The sequence below is a fragment of the Pristis pectinata genome, chromosome 7 (genome assembly GCF_009764475.1).
Source record: "Pristis pectinata isolate sPriPec2 chromosome 7, sPriPec2.1.pri, whole genome shotgun sequence".
In the NCBI taxonomy this organism is placed as follows: Eukaryota; Metazoa; Chordata; class Chondrichthyes; order Rhinopristiformes; family Pristidae; genus Pristis; species Pristis pectinata.
The window spans coordinates 79,748,878-79,771,229 of record NC_067411.1 but is presented as its reverse complement, the minus strand read 5'-3'; the positions used below and the strand labels follow the sequence as shown (position 1 = coordinate 79,771,229).

At 38.1% G+C, this 22,352-nt stretch overlaps 1 protein-coding gene across 1 annotated transcript in view; it reads right to left on the bottom strand.

The window, feature by feature from the left end:
- si:dkey-96l17.6 (uncharacterized) overlaps positions 1–12,312 on the bottom strand; it is a 38,686-nt gene extending 26,374 nt beyond the window's left edge. The window contains exons 1-7 of the mRNA XM_052020644.1: positions 12,232–12,312; positions 11,835–11,957; positions 10,177–10,257; positions 9,004–9,064; positions 6,722–6,915; positions 5,182–5,295; positions 3,183–3,458 (exon numbers count right to left, since the gene is read on the bottom strand). Of these exons, the coding sequence (XP_051876604.1) occupies positions 3,183–3,458; positions 5,182–5,295; positions 6,722–6,915; positions 9,004–9,064; positions 10,177–10,257; positions 11,835–11,957; positions 12,232–12,312 (930 nt within the window). The remainder of the gene's footprint in view (positions 1–3,182; positions 3,459–5,181; positions 5,296–6,721; positions 6,916–9,003; positions 9,065–10,176; positions 10,258–11,834; positions 11,958–12,231) is intronic.
- Positions 12,313–22,352: the final 10,040 nt, after the last annotated feature.

The following is a 22,352-nucleotide window of genomic DNA, read 5'->3' as shown; positions in this document are numbered from 1 at the left end:
GAGCTTGAAAGTCAAAATGTCCAGACTTAAGAACAGCTTCTTCTCCACTGCTGTCAGACCTTGAACTAATCACCTCTTTCACCCCCCCCCCTTCCCAGTGGTGCTGTCACATTCTTGTACTGCTATTGTCTCTTTAGCATTTTTTTTGCACTACTATTTTTGCTCCATTCTGCTGTTTTGCACTCATCGTTGTACTTATTATTATTATTACCATGTATACTGTTTACTCTGTGAGCTTCATGCGAATAAGGAACTTCATTGCACCCTGGTGAATATAACAAGAAACTAACCTAGTCTAGTCTTGTATTTGTGCTCTGTCCCACATATCTTCTTCCTCTCTCCCACAACAACCAATGCTGTAACAAGAAACTGTCTGCAGTCTAAATGTGTGGTCATGCTCAGCTTGATAAGGCTGGATAAGGCTTATTGTATTTCTATGGCTTTCTATCACTGAGGAGAATTAGGGAAACTGTAAAACAATGAAAATGCTAAAATGTTCAGTTTTTTTCCTGAATTAGTTAGTTAATGATGTAAACCTTCACCTTCATTAATAAAGCTCTTTTCAGTTCTGTACAGAGGAAGGCCATTGCTGTTCAAAAACCACAACCATCTATAGTACAGACACTCAAAGTGGAACTTAGAAGCATGAACAGAGCAGGGACAGAGATTCACTGGCAATACAGTGTACAGGACATGCAGCTTCCCTTATAAATCCATGGATGTATAATTAACCACATTCTAAGGATGCTGATCCTTTCTACTTTAGTAATCCTAGGTTTTAATTCTTCAAATATATATTCCCACATGAGTGCACTCATTGAGCCCAAGTACCTTTTGAAATCTAGTGATATGATGCAGGTATTTCACCGTCTTCCTGTATTCATTGTCACATTTTTTAAACCGAGCAGAACAAGTAAAAAGGGTACTTCTGATGTCCCTGATGCCAGCCTGAAGAGCAAAATGACTAACTCGACAAAGTTTGTAAAGGAATTTTGGAAAAACTTCATCACAATTAAGCTTGGTGCTCTAGTCACCATCTCTGCTGCTGTGAGTGCAGTCTGTGCCATTTTCTTGATCTGAGATCTGGCTCCATCACTGAGGAACTCCTGACTGAATTACAGCATCAGGTAGCTCCTGAAATATACCTGGGATGCCTGTCTTTTTATATCCCTCCAGTGAGGTACAGAGTGTAGGGTCTGCATTTTTTTTGGCTGCACCCAATGAGCTTTGCTTCTGTGAAGCTTCCTGTTTCTTCCAACACAAAGCATAAGGCAGAGCAGAGATCAGTAATGCTATATTTTAGCTAATAACACACAGAATCACCTCTTCTTTAATGGATTGGTATTGGGCACAGGAAACTCCTACTGGGAAAATACAGGAATTTTATGATAATATAATGAGGCACACATCACAGCTTTTGAAGGGTGAGATTCTGAAGCATTGATTCACTAAAGGCAGGGGTGCCAGGCTGAGTTAAAAAAACTTGTTGGGTTTGTGGCTGTTGAATTCAATTCAAGCAGCTGTATTTCATCCTCCTCCCCACCCCACCCCTCCCCCCCAGTTTGCTCTTTTGGTCTTAAGGTTCATTTATCATGATATGGGCTTCCACCAAGAATATGCAAATCAGAAGAGAGTGGAGAAGATTGCCACAGAGAGGAACTGTAGCTTTGGCATGTCCCCCCTTTGACCCTCACCAATTTTTATTGATGCACCACAGAAAATGTCCTATCTGGATGCATCATGGCTTGGTATGGCAACTGCTCTGCTCGGGATCACAAGAAACTGCAGAGAGTTGTGGACACAGCTCAGCACATCACTGAAACCAGCCTCTCCTCTATGGTCTCTGTCTATACTTCTTGCTGCCTGGGTAAAGCAGCGAGCATAATCAAAGACCCCACCCACCCCAGACATTCTCTCTTCTCTCCTCTCCCATTGGGCAGAAAATGCAAAAGCCTGAAAGCACATACCACTAGGCTCAAAGACAGCTTCTATCCCACTGTTATAAGACTATTGAATGGTTCCCTAATACAATAAGATGGATTCTTGACCTCACAATCTAGCTCGTTGTCACCTTGCATCTCATTGTCTACCTGCACTGCATTTTCTCTGTAACTCTGACACTTTATTCTGCATTCTGTATTGTTTTACCCCGTACTACCTCAATGCACTGTGTAATGAAATGATCTGTATGAAAGGTATGCAAGACAAGTTTTTCACTGTACCTCTGTACATGTGACAATCAACCAATTTACCAATTTTTCTTTTGTACTGCATACATGGGAAAATCTGAATTTACCTGCAGTTGTCTGACATACCCATACAATAAGATCCATGAGAGATTCTATGAAAGTGTGATTTCCTGTGCTACAATATGACCTATAGCAGAACTCCTAGCCGGCATTGCATTGACAGCTGCCAAGGTCATCTCAGTGCCAAGGTTTGATGTTTCAGGCTCTTAGCAGAGTATAACTATGATCTCAATAATCTGGACAAATACGTTAAATAGGTAGCTGTTTTGATGCTTCCCAGATGCAGCAATTTTATTTTCACCTTGGATAATTGGCATCAAAAGAAAGGCACCTGGATATTTTCAAACTGATTTAACCCATCTAATTTAGCAACGTCCTTCAGCAAAGGAAATCTGCTTTCCCTACTCAGCTTCGCTGACATGCAACTCCATCCCCACCATTGTGGCTGAATTTCAAATGCCTCCTCAGTTCAGGGGAATTAAGGATCAACAAAAAAATGCTGTAGTGCAAGCCTGCATCCTGTGAACAAATGAAAAACACAAAACCAGACACAACTATGCAAACATGAGCTACAAGTGCAATCACTCTACTGTTGTGCAGCTTGTCTGTCACCACGTGTACTGGAACTTGCAAGGAATGCCCATTCCTCAAACAATGCCAACTTCAAAACACAGAGTTTTGATTTAACATTCTTCAAAAGGACAATGCCTTAGATAATAAAATACTTGCTCAGCAATTCCACTAACTGGTTACTATCTGGTTACTAGTTTGGAATTGAGCTCAACTTTGACTCAAAAATTAGTGTGGAAATGAACAAATGCCTGAGTCAGACTAAAGCAAGTTATAAGAATTGTTAAAAACTGAACTCTCGGTGTAGTAAATTCGCCACTATAACATTAAAAAAGAAAAATGTAATGATTTTAAAATTCTCACCTTTTCTAAAATTTTCTTCAACAGAAGTATGCTTGATGGGTCACTGTGGAGAAGCTGTTTTTTAGTCCATGTTCTAAAATCATTTTCTGGCTGATTTTTATCTTTCAAAAGCTCAGTAATTTCTTCTTCCTTTTTATTCAGAGTCTGCTTCACCTTCTCCAGTCTGATCTGAGCTTCTGCGATTTTAGTCTGATTGGTGCCTGATGCTTTATCCTCTCTCTTGTTTGAGCTAGGAAACATCATGCAAGCCTTTTCCTGATAATATTCCTTAGAAGCCTGTAATACATTATCATATAACTCATGAAATTAATGGTCATCATATATATGGTAATAAGATAACATAATTGGAATGTACTAAGCACTCTAGGAATGCTAATTCCAGTTAAGGGATGGAGTTATTGGTGGGGAAGATGGGTACGGTGGGTATCGTAAGTTAATGCCCTAAGGAGTGCATGATAACTGTCAATATTGATCACTGATAATTCACATCATGCCACAAGTACATTATATGCTGTCAGTTCCAAAACTCTATCATATTCCAAGGGCCTGTCAATGATTCTCAGGCAAAGTTGCTTCTCGTCATTATCAGATCCACTGTTATGTATTAAAACATGAGTACCTCATTCCAATTATTGGTTCTCATTTGTCTTTAAAGGGTTTGAAACACAGAATTTTGCAAAGCTAATGTTGTTTACCCCAAGTGTGGAATCAGGCTGATGTCACATTGCTATTTTAAAGCATGTTAGTTTGATGCAAAACAAGTACTTCTACTGGAGGCCCAGAAACTGGCCTTGACAAAGGTTGGTGTTCTTGAAGAGAGGACCAAGTAAACATAACCATTCTATGGTGTGGAGCACCCTTAAGCATTTGTTCTAAATAAAGAACATCTATTCAGAGCACTGCTTGGAGATTTCAGCCTCACACTGAGAAAATCCTATAACATTGCATTAAATTAGTGCATTCACCAGCCAAAAACACAAACATATTTGCAAACTATGCCAATAGAGCAGCGAGTTGGTTTAGACACAAATGACCCAAAATTCAGGAAGTCAGCACTTAATGAAAAAAACTCTGCAGGCATTAAGAATCATTTTATTGACCCCAGTGGTTTTACTTGATATTTCTATGTCTGCTATTTTAATTGAGATAATGTCTTGTTTATCTTGAATGATCTACTGGAGTAAATTTTTCTTCCTAATCTTGTACAGAATTGAATGAGGTTATAATGGAAAATATCAGAAACTCTGGTTTGTGTTGCCACAATTGCTTGTTCCTGTGACTGGAATTATCTTCCCCAAAGCTCAGCTAGCAGCACTTGCCAATCTCTATGTGGAAGATGACAGTAGACACTAGAGAGACGATTTGATCCTATAGGTTTATGGACCAAAAACTGGGAAGTGGGATTAATTTCAAATAATTTGGCCTAATTGGACTGCATTATTCACAATGGCCTCTTCCATCCTGTGAATTTCTATCATTCTATGATTCTAAAGCAGTCTCAACCAATGGGATCTGCATTCTGATACAGGGATTGGAGGGAAAGTGAACAAGATAGAGGATTAGCCACAATTTTATTGAATGGCAGAGTAGACGAGCTGACTTCTTCTGTCAGTTGTGGGTGAATACATTTTATCTCCATATTCAGAAAGCATTGTGACTAAATATCCCCTAGGCAGTGCTGGACTTCACCATCGTTTTTAATCTGGAGGTCTTAAAAGAAGATAACATTAACTGATGAGACGTGAAGAATGCAAATGCACTCAGATTTCATTTACTCTTTTATTCCCTACAGAAAAAAGATCAGCGTCTTGTTTCTCTTCGCAAAATTTAACATTGGTCTCAAATGTTCAGGATAGTAATCAATATCAGTGTTTAAATTACTAAAGATTTTATTGTCAGTTGAATTATTTCTGCACAGTTTCAGGTCATCATGCTACATTTTTAAAATAAGGGTTAGCGTAGCATTGGTTTCTGATTTCATTCTGCATTACTACCCTACCTCTGAAGAACTGAGGTACAATTCCTTCCCTTGTGTTTCTTCTGGTAGTCCTATGACAGTAGCCCATTTTTCAGTACCAGCATGCTCTGTTTCTTCCAATATACTTACACAATTCTACAGAGGAAAACAAAATTAGATACTGTACAGGAATAGCATATACAGTTGTTCTTGAATTTGGCAGTAAGATTCTCTCATATGATTACCATATATCTACAGTTCAACTCTTTACCAGCAAAATATATTTGATCTTAACAGTTTTCCATTAGGTTTGGTGAATAAATCAAACTTAAAGGAAGATAGCATGGACTGATGAGACATGAAGAATGCAAGTGCACTCAAATTTCATTTACTCTTCTATTCCCTGAAGAAAAAAGATCAGCACTTTGTTTAAAATTTTTGTTTTCATTCATCTTAACAAAAGTAAATGATCTAAACTCATTCACGTCTCAATCCAACAAATATTAACCATTCATTTCCCAAGGCTGAGCTACAGATTTCCACTTGCTTTACCCTCCTTGCTCAATTCCCCTAGTTATTCATACCTTTTCCTGAGGAGTGTAATGCCTGCAACTGACATAGAAGCCAACCAGTCAGTTGACTTGGATTACCTGTTTTATACTTGCAATTGTTAACGACCACATGTTATTGAAGCCCAATTACTAACCAGTGGCCCTGCTCAGACAGGAAGCAGAATCACAAAGCCTTTTGTTTGTTCAGTTTAAGAAGCAAATCAAAATTACTCCCTTCCTTTGCCTAAAGTGTCTTCCAGGACATTTGTACAAATGCTATCCTCTATTTATTACTTAACTGTCCACAACAATCAATTTATAACTCAAATAAGCTGGTCTGCACAATTAATGCAGAACCTGACTTGTTGACCTTCATGTCTGGGACTCTGAATCAGTTTAAGACTGACGTATGAAAGCATGTCATCATGCAAAGATTGATCGGTGCCAGGGGCAATCTTCTGGGTAAAGAAGTAAAAGACTTAAATAGAGGGATGTGCTAGAAAGGCACTGTACATTTGTACAAAAAAAACAGTGCAGATGCTGGAAATATGAAATAAAAACAGATAATGCTGGAAATATATGGCAAATAAGAAAGCATATGAATAGAGTTAATGAAATAGTTAATATCTCAGATCTGTATTTCTCTCACAGCTAATCATTTTCTGATTAAATGTCACCAGCTTGAAACATTAACTCTTTTTTTCCTCTACAGATGCTTTCTCACCTGCTGAACATTTCCAACATTTTATGATTTTATTGAACATCTATATTTTCCTTTGTAGTTTTCACATTGGGATTATGACATGCCCCTTAATTAAGAGCTTATATCATTAATGTATCATATTTAAACTGAACTAAAATAACCTCAGATATTGGTCTTAGACTCTGAAATGTGTGCATTTTGCTGTTTTATAAATACAAGAACATCAAAATTTCACTCAATAATCCCATACAATTTCAGGGTTGATATAAATAACTGAGGTGAAAAGGATGATGTGTGGACTGAAGCAAAAAAAAACAGTAACATTTACCTTTAGGTTTTGCTTCTGTTTTTCCTGTAAATAGCTCTCCTGCACCTCAAAATCTGGATCATCAGATATTTTGGCTTCTGAGGTTGCTTGCAGACAATCGTTTTCTTGTTTCTCAGTGATGATCTCTTGCTGTGGTTTTAGCATTTCTTGTACTCTTTCTAACTCAAATCTAGTTATCTGAAGTTCTTTGAGGGCTAGGGTATGATTTTGTAAATGAAAATCAGGCACCATTTATTCAAAAAGAAAAGTAACATAACTACTCATGGGTCCATATTCTTAGTCCCTGAGGATATAGTCTGTACTTCCATGCTGGGATCCCATTTTCAGCTCCAGGTTACTGTCAGCTCATTTCAAAATGTTCATAGTACCCAGTACACAGTAAGGCAAAAAAAATTGCCACACATGGTATTTTAAAATGGTCACTCCTGACCTAGCCTTTTTAGGTGAGTGATTTGAAATGCAGGGGAATATTAATTTCCTTTATGAAACGTGGTATAAGACAAATCCTGCCACAAACTTCTTGTTGGTCTATTTACATCTTCAGCTTGATGAAGCATTGCTGAAATCGAGGGTATCAAACCTGCAGCTTCCAACTCTTTCCATTTATTTACTGTCAGAGTTCTTGCGACATTTGCCATATTTCTTTTTGAGCTAATAAGCACACATATTTGGAGAGGTCATTTGTGATGGTTGTAGTGACAGTTTTGAAAGCAAGGATACTGATAGCTATGCATAATATTTTCAGTGATCTCTGTGGCAAGAGAGGTAGTTGAATGGAGAGGTAGTCAAAGGTGTGGGTGATATAGGTTAGTAAGAACAGAATTGAAGATAGGGTCTCGAAAGTTAATTTGTAGAATAAATCTCAATTTACCTTCAGAGATTACTGGCAAAATCATTTCCTCTAAACCATTAGTTTTGTTGATGTATCATGCAACAATTAAAAAGAAGGAATTGTTTGCCTATTTGCAAGCTTAGCTAGTTGTAGACTAAAAGGGAACAAAGGACATTGATAGTCAAAGCTGCCTTGACAGTTCATGCATCCTAACTAACATTATTAAGGAGTAAATAATGCTACTAATTCGTGAAACAAAAATTACGTCTGTGAATTATTGGGAAACAGAAATTGTAGTTGAAGATCAGTTGCAGATATGGACGGAGAAATGGCAGATGGAGCTTAACCCAGCCAAATGTAAAGTGTTGCACTTTGGGAGATCAAATGTAAAGGGACAGTACACTGTTAATGGCAAGACCCTTAACAGTGTTGATGTGCAGAGGGATCTTGGGGTCCAAGTCCATAGCTCCCTGAAAGTGGCTACATAGGTTGATAGGGTGGTAAAGAAGGTGTATGACATGTTTGCCTTTATTAGTCAAGGAATTGTTGGGAAATTATAAAACTCTGGTTAGGCCACATCTGGAGTATTGCATTCAATGCTGGTTGCCCCATAACAGGAAGGATGTGGAGACTTTGGAGAGGATGCAGAAGAGGTTTACCAGGATGCTGCCTGGATTGGAGGGCATGTGTTATAAGGAGAGGCTGGACAAACTTGGGTTGTTTTCTCTAGAGCGCTGGAGGCTGAGGGGAGATCTGATAGAGGTTTATAAGGTTATGAGAGGCATAGATAGAGTAGACAGCTGGTATCTTTTTCGCAGGGTTGAAATGCCTAATACCAGAGGGCATGTGTTTAAGGCAAGAGGGGGTAAGTTCAAAGGAGATGTGCGGGGCAAGTTTTTTACACAGAGAGTGGTGGGTGCCTGGAATGCACTGCAGGGGTGGTGTGGAGGCAAATATGATAGAGGCGTTTAAGGTGCTCTTACACAGGCACATGAAAGTGCAGGAAATAGAGGGATATGGACATTGTGTAGGCAGAAGGGATTAGTTTAGTTGGGCATTTGAATACCAATTTAATTAGATCGACACAACATCGTGGGCTGAAGGGTCTGCTCCTGTGCTGAACTGTTCTATGTTCTATATTCTAGAAGTTAGTGTATGCCAGAAAAAATTAATGGCAAAGAATTTTTGTAAGGATTTTTCATTATCTATTCAAGTATAATTGCAACATCTGCAGTAATTGTTAACATATGCAACTTTAATTAAGTCAATGTACTTCATAATTTACCATTTTAAATATTTAATTCTATTTTGAGAATCCACCTGAATATTTTTGGAATCTGATGTGTGATTAACCCTTTAGCCACAGATGTAAATCGTGCATTTGAGAATGGGGCTGTTCGTTATATTAAAAATCATTTTGTTCTCTTTTCTAATGCCAATCAATACTTACTTGAAATCTGATGATTGTGTAACAGATCCATCTTCTGGGAAAATCCTTCTAAAATTTTAGTCTGTAAAAGTTAATACTTTAAGCTGGAATAATGCATTAATAATATCAAAATAATTACTTTTATTATGACAACTTCAATCAGCAATTTGAGTCATGCACAACCAAAATATAAAACAAGTAATAATTTTGATTCATCATGATGCAGTGTGATGCCATATTCAAAAATTTCTAAAACTATCTGATAGTTTCTTAATGTGCTTAATGTGAATTCAATAATTAGTGGAACAGTAGCTCATGTAAAGTAAGATTACCAATGAACATATAATGTACAATAGAACTTAAGAGATGTGATTTTTCTCTGGATCTGCAAAAATATTCTAGCCTGTTCCATAGGCCTTTGAATCCAATAGAGGGCAGTACCAACTTCCACAAATGTCCCAACTCTCAGGCTGGGAAATCTATCCATTAAATCTATGCCACGTTAACCCGGTGCAAGTACAGTGGTCGGTTTAAGATTAATTGGACAAGTCATGTGCTGGGAGATAGGGAAGTAGAGCTTTCTATTTCATTCAGTCAACTTAACTCTTTTAATTATTTTTAGTTACGTAAATGTGCATTCTTAAATTCTGTAACGTTGTAAAAAAATGTTTTTACTGGGTTTACTGGGCGGGAAGCCTGAGCTGAAGAGGACATCTCAGTCTGAGCTGAGAGAAAGCAAGTAATGGCCTGATGGTTCTGGACATGTCTGCCTTGCAAAGGAGATCTCACTTCTGACATGCCTCAGCTACCAAACAAAGTTGAAGAGAAGTGGAGTTAGTTGACTGATTTTATTCGGCTATCTGTGAGTGAGCTTCTTATTCATTCATGGTTTAAAAAGTTGGCTTAAGTATGATAGAGTTAGCATGTTTTTTGCTGTCTGATGATGACAACATCATTCGATCTGAGTAACTGAGGTAGCTTTTGCTACCTCAATTACTCAAAAATTCATATAAGTAAGAATAGGAATGAGGTAATTGGAAAATGATTTTTATTGAATTTTGATTTTGTACTTAAATTTTAAAATAACAATGTACTTAAATTTTTTGTGCAGTCAAGAGCTTGACACATGGTAAGCATGTAGCAAACTGTAATTCTCTGCTTGACATTTTGTTATAATTTGCATGCATATTTTACCTTCTGATTTTCCCACTTTTCAAATTCTTGTTTACTTTGGATCTTTTCTTGGATAAGTTGGTTATTTTCATTCTTTAAATGCTGGAGTTATTCAACAAAATAGCAGATTAATAACTTTTTTTAGTGTAATGAACAAAGTCAACTTTGGAGCAGAAATGTGCCATGAATGTGTATTCCAATGTCCTCTACTGCTGACCCTGTTGGAGTAAACAGGGTCACTAGGAAGTCATCAATTTACATATTACTGGGGTGGGTGTTATCATACAACTGACCAACGACTGAAGGATCACACTTCTCCAGAAACTGCTGAATGCAGTATTATGTGGAAATTCCAAAGGGGTGTCAACTACTCCAATATTTTGTTATGGCCACACATGAGTTTGCTGCAGAAGAATACAGAATAATTTACAATGCATTTAAAAGATGAATGGCAATTTGTGCAAAATATTAGTACTAAACTTCCCATCCCTTGACTCATAAGAGAATTTATTGTTCTGTGATGGTAAAAATGGAAATAAAAATGAGAAGTTTGTAAAATGACTATCAATTTGCAATGACCTTTTTTTACATGGCTACGCAAATTCAAAATTATCCCTGCTGAGCTTTAGACATCATGGAGGAGAAGTGCACAACATTTTATCATGTCCTTAAATGGAATATTATGAAGTGATGGATTCTGTAAAGCATATTTTCCTTAAAGTTATAACAAAGAAATCACAATTCCACATGTGCTAAGTGACCTGGGGCTAGAAATTGTCAGATGCATGTTAATGCAGTCCAGTGCAAGTGCCAATGCCACTACTGCGTCCGGCCACTTTGAATCAAAATTCTATCACACACAAGTTCCAAGTCTTATGAAGCCATTGTGCAGCTACTGGACAAAACTCAGTGGAGCTGCAGGTTGCATGAAACAGGGTAGAAATTATTAGGCCATGGTAGAGACAGCAATGGAATTGGTCGAAACAGAATGGCAGCAGCAATAGAGAGGCCAGGTCTGTGATAGAGCATCAGGGCCAGGATAGATAGGAGAATGGATTAGGCCAAGATTGGCAGAAAAAACATTGTGTCAAAGTCATGGGATTAATTTGACAGGGATCATGGGTTAGGTCTGGAGGTTTGGTGGATGGGATCAGGTGGGCAAGTGCTTGAGGGTCAGATGGACAGGCAAGTATAATTTAGGCAGATAGGTGAATGATTGGGTTTTGAATGGACAGATCATCGAGGGCTTGGGGGACAGCAAATGAGAGGATGGGGTCAGAAGCAACAAAATGGCGGTAAGAGCACTTAGAAAATCATTTAAGTAGGACATACTTGGTGGACACTGGATGTCCTTGATAATCTGAAGGTAGACAAGGTCAGGCCACCTTTAACTAGGACTAAAGCAGGCCTCAGTCCTCCAGTTAAGATCTGCATCAGTGTGCAAGATGTTCCAGTGTTTTATATGGGCAGAATTTTGGCATGCCCAGAGGCCTCCTCTATCCATATGGAAGATATGCACCAAATTTCCTTAAATGCATTACCAGTGTGCTAAATATTCAGTTGCGTTTAACAATAGATTTTTCATAAAATGTTGTTGCACAATGCACAAATGCATTGAGCAAGGCCATTGCATATTTCTGGACCTAGGTTTACATGGCCACATTTTTCCCTTATCCTACCTGCACTAGATCTTCCCAATATTTGTTGTTTTTCTTTATGCGCTCTTGATATGCTTCAAGTACTTCTTTAAAAATTTTCATCTTATCTCTGTGTTGTTTTTTCAACATTTGGATGCATTGTTCCTGTGAGTCAAGTAAAACAAATTACTTAATGAACCTAAAATTTGATAAATTTGATATTAAACTCTCGACCTTTTTGTAAAAAAATGGAATATGAAATCCTTTCTTGCAGCATTGGCCATCATTAATACATGGGCTGCATCAGAAATGGAAATTTCTATAATGATTTTTACTACAGTCTATTGTGGTTAAGAAGTTGCATAAATCATAGTGAATTCCACTATCTATATATGAATTCCCTCAGTTGTAAGAACAATAGCAGTTTTGCATTGTGTACCTTATTTTCCTTTCCTGGAATGTGTAAACTTTCTTCAATTTCACAAATGTGCTTCATATATTTATTTCTCATTTGATGCATATCCTCTACTACCTGAAGACAGGAAAAATATGGATGTGCCTCTTACTGTTCAAACTAGAAATGAAGCACAGCATATTATGTAGCAGTTTCTGACGGATGGGTTGATGTAAGATAGGGGTCTTGAGAAAAACAGATTATTTAAAGTCTCAGTTTAACAAAAATACTTTCTTAAATCATTAATCATTGTCAATCATTGTATCTTTGGATAAATCAACATCAGTTTTAACAATGCTAACAGTTTGATATATTATTAAATCCCAAGTGAAATGTAATAAAGATTGAGGAGTGTGTTTTGTTTACCTTGGCAATGTGAAACCTGGCACATTCATATGGAATGTAAGCCTTTGCCTGTGTGTGATCTTCAGAGGTTGCTTCAATCTTCTTCCGTGGTGAAAAAGAGGTGAGGTTGACTTTGGTTCAAGTATAGCAAACAAATGTCAGTGGGAACAAAACATGAATACAACATCCACTTCTGTGTCTGCTCTATTTTGCTCTTTTGATAAAGCTAATGTCTATATACTTATAACAATTATAAGAAGTTGCAGAATGGCCTGTGTTATTAATACTACAACATCAAGCAGCCATATCAATGGAAAATATTTCAACCATTGTGGCTCTCTTAATATTTACTCTGTTCCCTCCTGAGTCCAGCCTGATTGATCTGATGCATCTCCTGTCCATCCAGCCAGGCAAATGTTATGTGCATTTGTTTATGTGTGATTGTTTCAATATATTCTTCAGCATTTCTATCCTGCTTGATGGATAAGCCGCAGATAAAGTCATCCTTAATCTCTTTACCAATAATCAATAAGAAACAAGAGAGCAAAGAGTAGGAGATGATGAAACTGTTGACCTGGTAGCTTCTAGGGAAAAGTAATAAATAAGATTGAGAATGTGTGGTTGCTAAGAAGGATTGGGAGAGGTGATGACATCATGGTCAGTATGGGATGGAAGGGTAAGAAAATGAATGTGTGACTGTGGCAGGAAATAGAAAGGGTGCAATTGAAGATCACATCTTCCTCAAGGCCGATACCAAAAAGAACCTGAGAGAACTGATGGTTGCTGTCCTTTCCACACTGTGACCGAGTAGCCAACATCACCCACCCAAGTAGCAACAGAAAAAATGGTAAAGATGAAAACAGAAAACAGAAAGAAAACAAAAGGATTTGGCATGCTGACAGCAGGTGAGGAAAAACAGAGACAGAATCTGAAGTGAAGACATGGGAGTGAGAAAAAAAATCAATGGTAATAATTTGTATTTATATAATTTCATCGGTGTTGTAAAATATCTTAAGCACCTTCCAGGGTTTAATAGAAATGGGTATAAAGAAGAACACAAAGACAAGAGATATAGAACAAGGTAAATACTATAATTTCCAGTTTGCCATATGCAACATCACGGAAGATGAACCGGTTCGCAGAAAGAGGGGAAAATGCATAGTGAAGTCCACCAAGCATTCAGATTATTAATCCAGGACAATATTATATCCCATTATTTGCAAAATAAGCAGCCCCTAGGGTGAATTCTCAGAAATTAACTACTGTGTTAGAGCAAGATGCTGCAGAACATATTTGGATATGAGTCAAAGGAAAGTTTAAGTGTACACTCTAACAGCAAATGAATAATTTAGCTTGCCTAAAACATTTAGAGGTAAAGTGCTCTCATCAATATTTCTGATGTTTGCTGAAAGAATATCTGGACTGTGGATAACATGTAAAGAACAAATCTGTCAGAACAAATAAAAGGGAGGTTTTGCACTGTGGCTACCAGATAATACTTTATTCTTACGGATAGTGTGGAGAGTGCTTTATTCTTAAGGATAAAATACAAATGATGAAATGAAATTAGCAACTGAAGAATTGTTTAAAATATAAAGGGAAAGAGCAGGAAGCCTGTATTTCAATAGATGGATAGTATCAGTAATTATATGATGGGCCAAACAACCTTTCTGCAATGATATTTCTATGCCCCTTTAAATAAAGAAAAATAGTGTAAATATAGTATTTCAATTCCTAATCTTGATGACATTTTATAAGCAGAAGTCTTATAAGAGATCATTTTGCTCAGATCAATTCCCAACACAAGCACTATTTGAAATACAACCCTATTGAGCTGATTTTTCAACCTGTATTCATATCTAGCAGGATTCTGAGGAGAGCGTAGAATTTCCATCAACTAGCGACTCAATGGCACAGTGGGGCAGTGTGGAGATATAGCCTCGCAACGCCAGAAATCCGGGTTCAGTCCTGACTCTGTCTGGGTGGAGTTGTACGTTTTCCCTGTGACTGCTCTGGGTGCTCTGGTTTCTTCCCACATCTCAAAAATATGTGAGTCAGTAGGTTAACTGGCCACTGCAAATTGCCCTAGTCTGCAGATGAGTGGTAGATTCTGGGGGCAGTTGAGAGAATGTGGGGAGAAGGGGATTAATCCGAGATCAGTATAAATGGATGGTTGATGGTTGGTGCAGACTCAGTTGGCTGAAGGGCTTGTTACCACGCTGTATTTCTATGACTCAATGAGAGCAAAGCAACATCCAAATGATGCATGTGACTGTCTTGGTTATGTTAAATGAAAAGTATAATTATCGTTAGATTTGTAAATATGTAAATTCAGGAGAAAATTATTATGCATAAAATCTGGGAGCTAATTCTACCCCACTCTGTTGCCTGGCTCAGAATGTACAAAACGCACAATGTATATTGAGCCTGCCATGATCATTCTTCAGAAGGGCCCTAAAATTTTAAAATCATCTGAAACGTAAAGCAGATGAAGGAAACATTACAAAATCAAAGCAGGTTCCTAATGAAGCCAACTCTCTTGTCATACCTGGAAATGTCACTTTAATTAATCAAGTGTGGATGATTTATGCCACAATGTCCATTCAGTCAAAATATACTGGACAGAATTTTCTGTCAACATAATGGCACTCAATGTTACTTCATATATTTTTTGAAAGCTATCAAATTCCTCTCTTGCTATCCTTTTTCTCTCTCTTTTACTCCAATGTTCCCCTTTATTTTTTACCAAACTGAAACTGATTGATGTTGAATTCATTTCTTTAATTTACTTTCCTACTCAGCTCATCAATATTTTAGTTACTTAGTACTGTAACTGTTGGTTGCTCTGTTCACTCAGATCCCAGCTTTCCCGTTTTTCTCCATGTGCCATCATCAGCTATCAACATCTTTGGTCAAATATACCTGGAATAGGAGATTCCATGCGAAAGTCTATGTGCTCTGCTCCAGAAATTCTGCCCATATATTTTAAGATTCTTCGTCATTAAGTATACCAATAGTTAAAATGATATATGGCCATTGTGTACTGTATTTCGGTACCTTCATTCGAGGCAGTATCATTTCTGTTTTGCATAGTTAATTGTCTGAAGGGTGACAACTGTTTTATTCTCATACTCAGTCTCTTCATAAAGGATTCTTTAGCAGGTGTGACTTGGGTAACTGAAATAAAAAAGAATTTTGATGTAATATAGTAATTGTGATTGCTCCTTAAAAAACACATGAAGTGTTATCATCAATGAAATCTCAAATATTGGATTATATGTTAGCGTGACGCTATTACAGCACCAGCGATCGGGGTTCGATTCCCGTCACTGTCTGTAAGGAGTTTGTACGTTCTCCCGTGCCTGTGTGAGTTTCCTCCGGGCACTCCGGTTTCCTCCCACATTGCAAAGACGTACGGGTAGGTTAATTGGGTTTAAAATGGGCGGCACGGACTCATTGGGCCAGAAGGGCCTGTTTCCATGCTGTAAATAGAATTTTTTTAAAAATTCCAGATGGGTGGAATTGCATTCATCTCTCAGGAACATTCTCTGTCCTTAACCAGCTCCCTGGACAGGTAATAAATATGAAGATAGGACACTTGGAAAAGATTCTTAGCCACCACCTGATGGATTGCTGTTGCCTCCTGCAACAGTTGTTTTGCTTCTTCTATTACTCAGTCATTCTCCTTGACTTCCTCTTCCATGTTAGAACATAGAACACAACAGCACAGTACAGGCCCTTTGGCCCATAATGTTGTGCCGACATTTTATCCTGCTCTAAGATCTATCTAACACTTCCCTCCCACATAGCCCCCTATTTTTCTATCATTCATGTACCATTCTACAATCTCACTCCAGAATGATTCTCTGAACACAAAGACATATTTGGAGCTCAAGGAGACCAAGGATTCACATTCAATATTATTTAACAGTGGTCGGTGGTTTACTTTTCTTTCTTTGATATACACTATAATATGCTATTTGGATACCTACATGGTGAAGACCATGAAACAGCAAATACTGTCAATACTACAAAAATAAACTAATGATCATTTGGCCCCTGGGCTGGCTCTAGCATTGGAGAAATTTTAGTCTTAAAACACCTTGTAGGACTTGATAGACTATATTATACTTGACCCTTACATACTGTATGTCCATTGTTATTCCTATGGCTGCATTTAACATTGTGGCTCCCATCAAGCCTAAGACCTTGTTGCCATTGCTGTCTCATGAAGTGAAGCAGTCCACAGATAGTGACTGTGCCTTAGGTGTGGATCCTGAATCCTAGCCCCTGGACTGCTCTAATAGCTTTTTGCCTATGCTCTTTCAGGCCTTTTCAATGATATCTATAGATAGATAGATAGATGGATGGATGGATGGATGGATGGATGGATGGATGGATGGATGGATGGATGGATGGATGGATGGATGGATAGATAGATAGATAGATAGATAGATAGATAGATGATAGATAGATAGATAGATAGATAGATAGATAGATAGATAGATAGATAGATAGATAGATAGATAGATAGACATTAGTCACATGTACATCGAAACACACAGCAAAATGTGTCTTTTTGCTTTACTGAGAATGTGCTGGGGGCATCCCACAAGTGTCGCCACTCTTCCGACACCAACATAGCATGACCACAATTCCTAACCTGTACATCTTTGGAATGTGGAAGGAAACCGGAGCACCTGGAGAAAACCCACACAGACACATGGGGAGAACGTATATACTTCTTAAGAGAGCGATGAGAATTGAACTGGGGTCTGATGATCAGAGCCACTAAAGTATACTTAAGTAGTTGTAAAAACTAAAACTTATGTTCAGAAAATGTAAATTCATGAGGAGTACCAATAGTAATTTAAATAAAGGAAAAAACAAACCAACAAACTTGCATTTTCCATCTAGCTTAGTGACCACATTCAACTTAATGGGTCCAGATTAGCTGAGGGCTGAGGTACAAAGTGTATCCAGTTCATCAGTTCAACATAATCAGAAATCTCCCCTGGACTCGGAACTGAGTGGAGCAGGATGATGGATGTGCAAACATTTGACCTTCAGCACACCCCACGCATCAATGTGTGGGCACTGAAGTCAATCACAAGCTGACCCACAAGCAGCACCCTGCTGGCAGTTCTCTTCCAAACAGTCAGCAAAAGGTGAGTGCGTATTAGGTAAATGTTAAAAGATAGAGTTAAAATATTGGCATCATGCATTGGTGAAGAACATCTCGCCTTTATAGATCCACCACATATTTAAGAATACAAGGTGCAAACTAATTAAATTAAATTGACGGTTTATGTAACAGGCACAATTCCGCCAGATTGCTAACTAGGTGGTGAACTTGAAAATTGACTTTATTTTAAGCAGTATCTTTCAGTTTAGTCATCTTTCAGTTTTCACAACTCTAAAAAACTTTGATAACGTCTTTATAAGTACAGAAAAGGGAACTTACTTTGATCAGATTGTTCATCAATATTTGTGTTTTTAACAGCACATATTGAGCAATTATTAAATTCCTCCTTCATGTCTGATACGCTTCCAGGCAGATCAATACTTTCAGATGTACTGCTTTCCAAGAAAGAAATACTTCTGGATCGGGAATTATTCCTGGTTACTGAATAACTCAGTCCTGGAGCATTTCTTTCCCAAAAATCTGCAAATAAAGACACTTCAGTGAGTAAATTCCACATATTATTATGAAACTGTTGACTTTGCTGTTCTAGCTGCTAGGCAGAATAATATTATGATGAAGTGATTCTTATAAATGCTGCTCACCTTTCCTATGTGTGTTTAATTAAAAGATTGAAGGGCAAAAATTTGTGAGAGCCGGTTTTTGCCTGAACTCAAATCTGCAGGGCCATTGCTCCTTCTCTGTAATGGTTGTAAGTGAGCTTACAGGGAAGTTGTCAAGTAATTGATGGGATGTATAGAGAATTAGTACCACATTCAAAGATGTGTGACAGGATATAAGGAGCAGCCTGGTGAAATCAGTTAGAAATAAATGCAGCCTCAGGACATGAGGAAGAAGCTAGAAGAGCATTTTTACTTTAGGAACACATGCTTCCATGGATGATCTGACAAACTTCCCAGTTTGGAGCTTTCAGGCCTTGCTTGGGCTAATTCCAATCTCTTCTCACATTCATCATGAAACCCAACAGAATGCATGCCTAACTCTTGCTGAAATGAGTGGTCACAAAGGTTGCAGTTTCCTCTGACCATGGCAATGTGCATCAAAATGCAGCTGTTTCCGCTGTGTGAACTAACCAGTGTTTTGTAAAATTGCAACATAACCTCCCAACTTTTATATTCTATGCCCTGACCTCTGAAGACAAGCATGCATACACCTCCTTCACCACCCTATTTTCCTATCTTGCTGTTTTCAGGGAACTATGTACTTGAACCCTAACATCCCTTTGGTCATCAACATTCCTTAGCGGCCTACTATTTACTGTACCTCTCTTGGATGATTTCCCAAAATGCATCATCCCGCATCTTTCAGGATTAAATTCCATTATAATGCTCCTTCATATCTGATACAGTTCCAGGCAGGTCAACTTTCCATCTTATCTACATCCTGCTATGACCTTAGACAACCTTCCTTGTGATCTAATGTATTTTGCTTAGTAAAAAGTCAATACGCAAGTCAGCTTGCAAAGAATGTCAAAGAGAATAGGAAACATTTTTACAAGTATACCCAGGGCACTGAGGAGACTGCAGATGTATTGGTCAAAATTTTCCAAAGATATTTTGATTTGTGGATTGTGTCATTGAAATTGTAATTATCATTCCATTATTTAAGAAGGAAGGAAGCTATCTGTTAAAGATGTTATGAAGAACTTACCAGAATTTGCCAGGGTAACTGAGCATGTGGACAAATATGAACTGATCAGAATTAATCAGCGCAGACTTGTAAAAGATGGGGTAATGGGTAATTAAACTAGTTGAATTTCTTGAGGCTGTCTCTGATAAAGTAGATAAGGGAGTATCTGCAGATGAAAGCTGCAAGAAATACAGAAGATAGCTGATAAAGTTCTGCTCAAAGTACCTTTAACAAATACACAAGACAAAGGATGTAGATATAACTGTGGTATGTGTTGAACTAAGTAGTAGCAAAGTGAGAGGGAGTAGGATCAGGTGATTTACATGTAGTATTCTTCAATTTGTAGATGATACCTAGTCAGAAAGTTAAGCAAATTATGTAGATGGGAGCAGGATAAGACAAAGCAAAGTAGATCAAATGAATGAGCTAAACAGTGGAAAATGGAATTAATTGTAGTTACGAGTGAGTTCAGCCACTTTGGATCCACAAAAGATAAATAAGAATATTTTCTTGACAGTCAGAAACCAAGAGTTATGGAGAAATGTCACATAAATCATTAAAGGCATCAATGAGGTACCCAAAGTAATCAAGACATTTGTGCACTGTTACTTTTTAGCTAAAGTAGGCTGCATTACAAAGAAAGTCATTCTTCTGTTTAACAGAGTCTTGGGCACGCCTCAACTAGAGGATATATGGATCTTGGAGAGGTGCAGCAGTGAGTCATTTCATTAGTTCTAGGGCTCAATGATTATGATTTGATTTCATAAACTAATTTATATTCACTTCAATTCAGAATGTTGAAAGGCAATCTATATGAGTCACTTTAACAAAAGGATTCTGGTGGGGAACTTTAGAATAAGTGGACTGCTATTACGCAATTGCTAGGCACAATAGGTAACTACTTCCCTGAAAACAGGAAACTTTGTCTACTGCACCTATTAAAAATTTCAAGACTGATAGATTTCATAGGTATGGATATCAGATTATTTCTTGGAGACAAATGAGACAGCAGGCACTGAAATCTGGAGCATAAAACAAACTGCTGGAGGAACTCAGCAAGATGAGCAGCATCTGTGAAGGCAATGGGATGGTTGATATTTCAGGTCAAGACCCTGCATCAGGATTGACAGTGTTGAGGGATGATAGCCAGTATAAAGAGGTGAGAGGGAGGGGTGAGACGGGGGCTGGTAGATGATAGGTGGAGCCAGGTGCAGTGGGGGATGATGGGCAGATGGTGCTGGGTGGGAGGAGGGGAGGGGGAAGGTAGAGACAGATACTGGAAGGTGATAACTGGAACCAGATAAGGAAGATAGAAAGGGCAGATAGAATCAGATGGCAGAGGGGATTGGAAAGAGAGGCCAAGGGAGAGGAAACCCAGGGGGGTAGGCACGTGGGTGATGGGCAGACGGATCCAGGTGAAGGAGGGTAAATAATCTAGGAAATGGGAGAGGGGGGAGGTGTGGTGGTGGATGTAGACCAAAAAGGTGGGAGAGAGAACAAAGATGGATTGACTGGAATGGGAAAGGAACACAGGATGTGTGGGGGATTATTTTTTTCCTTCATAGGCAATCCCTCAGAATTAAGGATGACTTACTTCCATTCCAATTCCGAGGAGTGAAAGATGCCTATGTGTGAATTCTTTGTGGTAGCCATTGCATATCAGCCATTGCATGTTGGCCATAGTCATGTCGGATGTGCAGTTGGCAGGAGGTGTTATGGTTTTCTGCAGGGCTCAGAACATTCTCGCTCCTCTTGACTCACAAAGGACTAGAAAAATATTTTAAAAACTTACTTTGTTGGGCCTCTTCAGCCAGTCCACATATTTAAAGTGGACACCAATACCCTTGCCACGTCTAATTTACAACTGTCTTTGACTAGATTCTGATGAGTCCGGAATGGGTAAGTCCCTTGTTACAATTTAACTGCCAGGTTGAGAAGTTAAAACTAACCTTCCAATTTTGTTCTTCTTTACTGTTCCAGCCAGGCCCAACACAAGTTCCAAGAAGAAATACATTTAGTGTAGTCTCGGCTTCAGCATGAACACTAACTTTGTAATTTCAGGCAGGGTGTACTGGTGGTGTGAGGTGGGTCTGTCATTGTACAGAAAGGTGCAGACCATCTGTCATAACAACTGCCATAGGGAACCATAGAACACCTTTATAATTGGTGTTAACTTCCTCTTTTTGGGTATCTTGCAATCAGCATTTTGCCAAGATATTTACATTTAATTTGAGATGTGGCCCCAAGGCGATCTTTAAATTTCTCTCAACTTCTTGACATTTTCCCACAGAGAGCTTCTCTCTGGCTTAGCTACTGAGATGTTCTTTTCCTTCTTTTATGCAACTATTTTCTTTAATACTTCCTGTTATGAGCAAGTAGAGGTGACCTCTTACATCAAAGCAAAGTAACTCATCTATAATTTACTTCTTTAGTTTGGTAGGAATGACCACTGTCTGGCCCCATTTTAAGCAAACTTCATTCAAGGACAGCTGGCAACTGTGGTTGATGTATAAGTGAATAGAGGTAATCTTTTACATCATATAACAATCTCCTTTTTTCCTTTTCAGCAACTTGCAAATCACTTATTACCTTCCTTTCTGTATGAAGGATATCTTCTTGGTTTTAACCTTTACCTGGCCTTTTTACTGACTTTATTAAAATGCTAAAACATATTTCCTTTTTTTCCTCCAAGAGGATCCGTTTCTGGAGCTGATTCACCTGCGTTGAGCTTCCAACAATTTCACTTTTGCGTCAGAATTCCAACATTTGGTATTTATTTTATTAATAATTAGGATATTGTGAGTTGGCTTTTCAGCTCATTGCACCATTTCTTTCTGAAGTACAATTCACATTCACAATTTTCCCAATTTTTTTAATGGCCAGAGATAACATATTTAAAAACATACCAGGACAACTTTTATAATTAAGT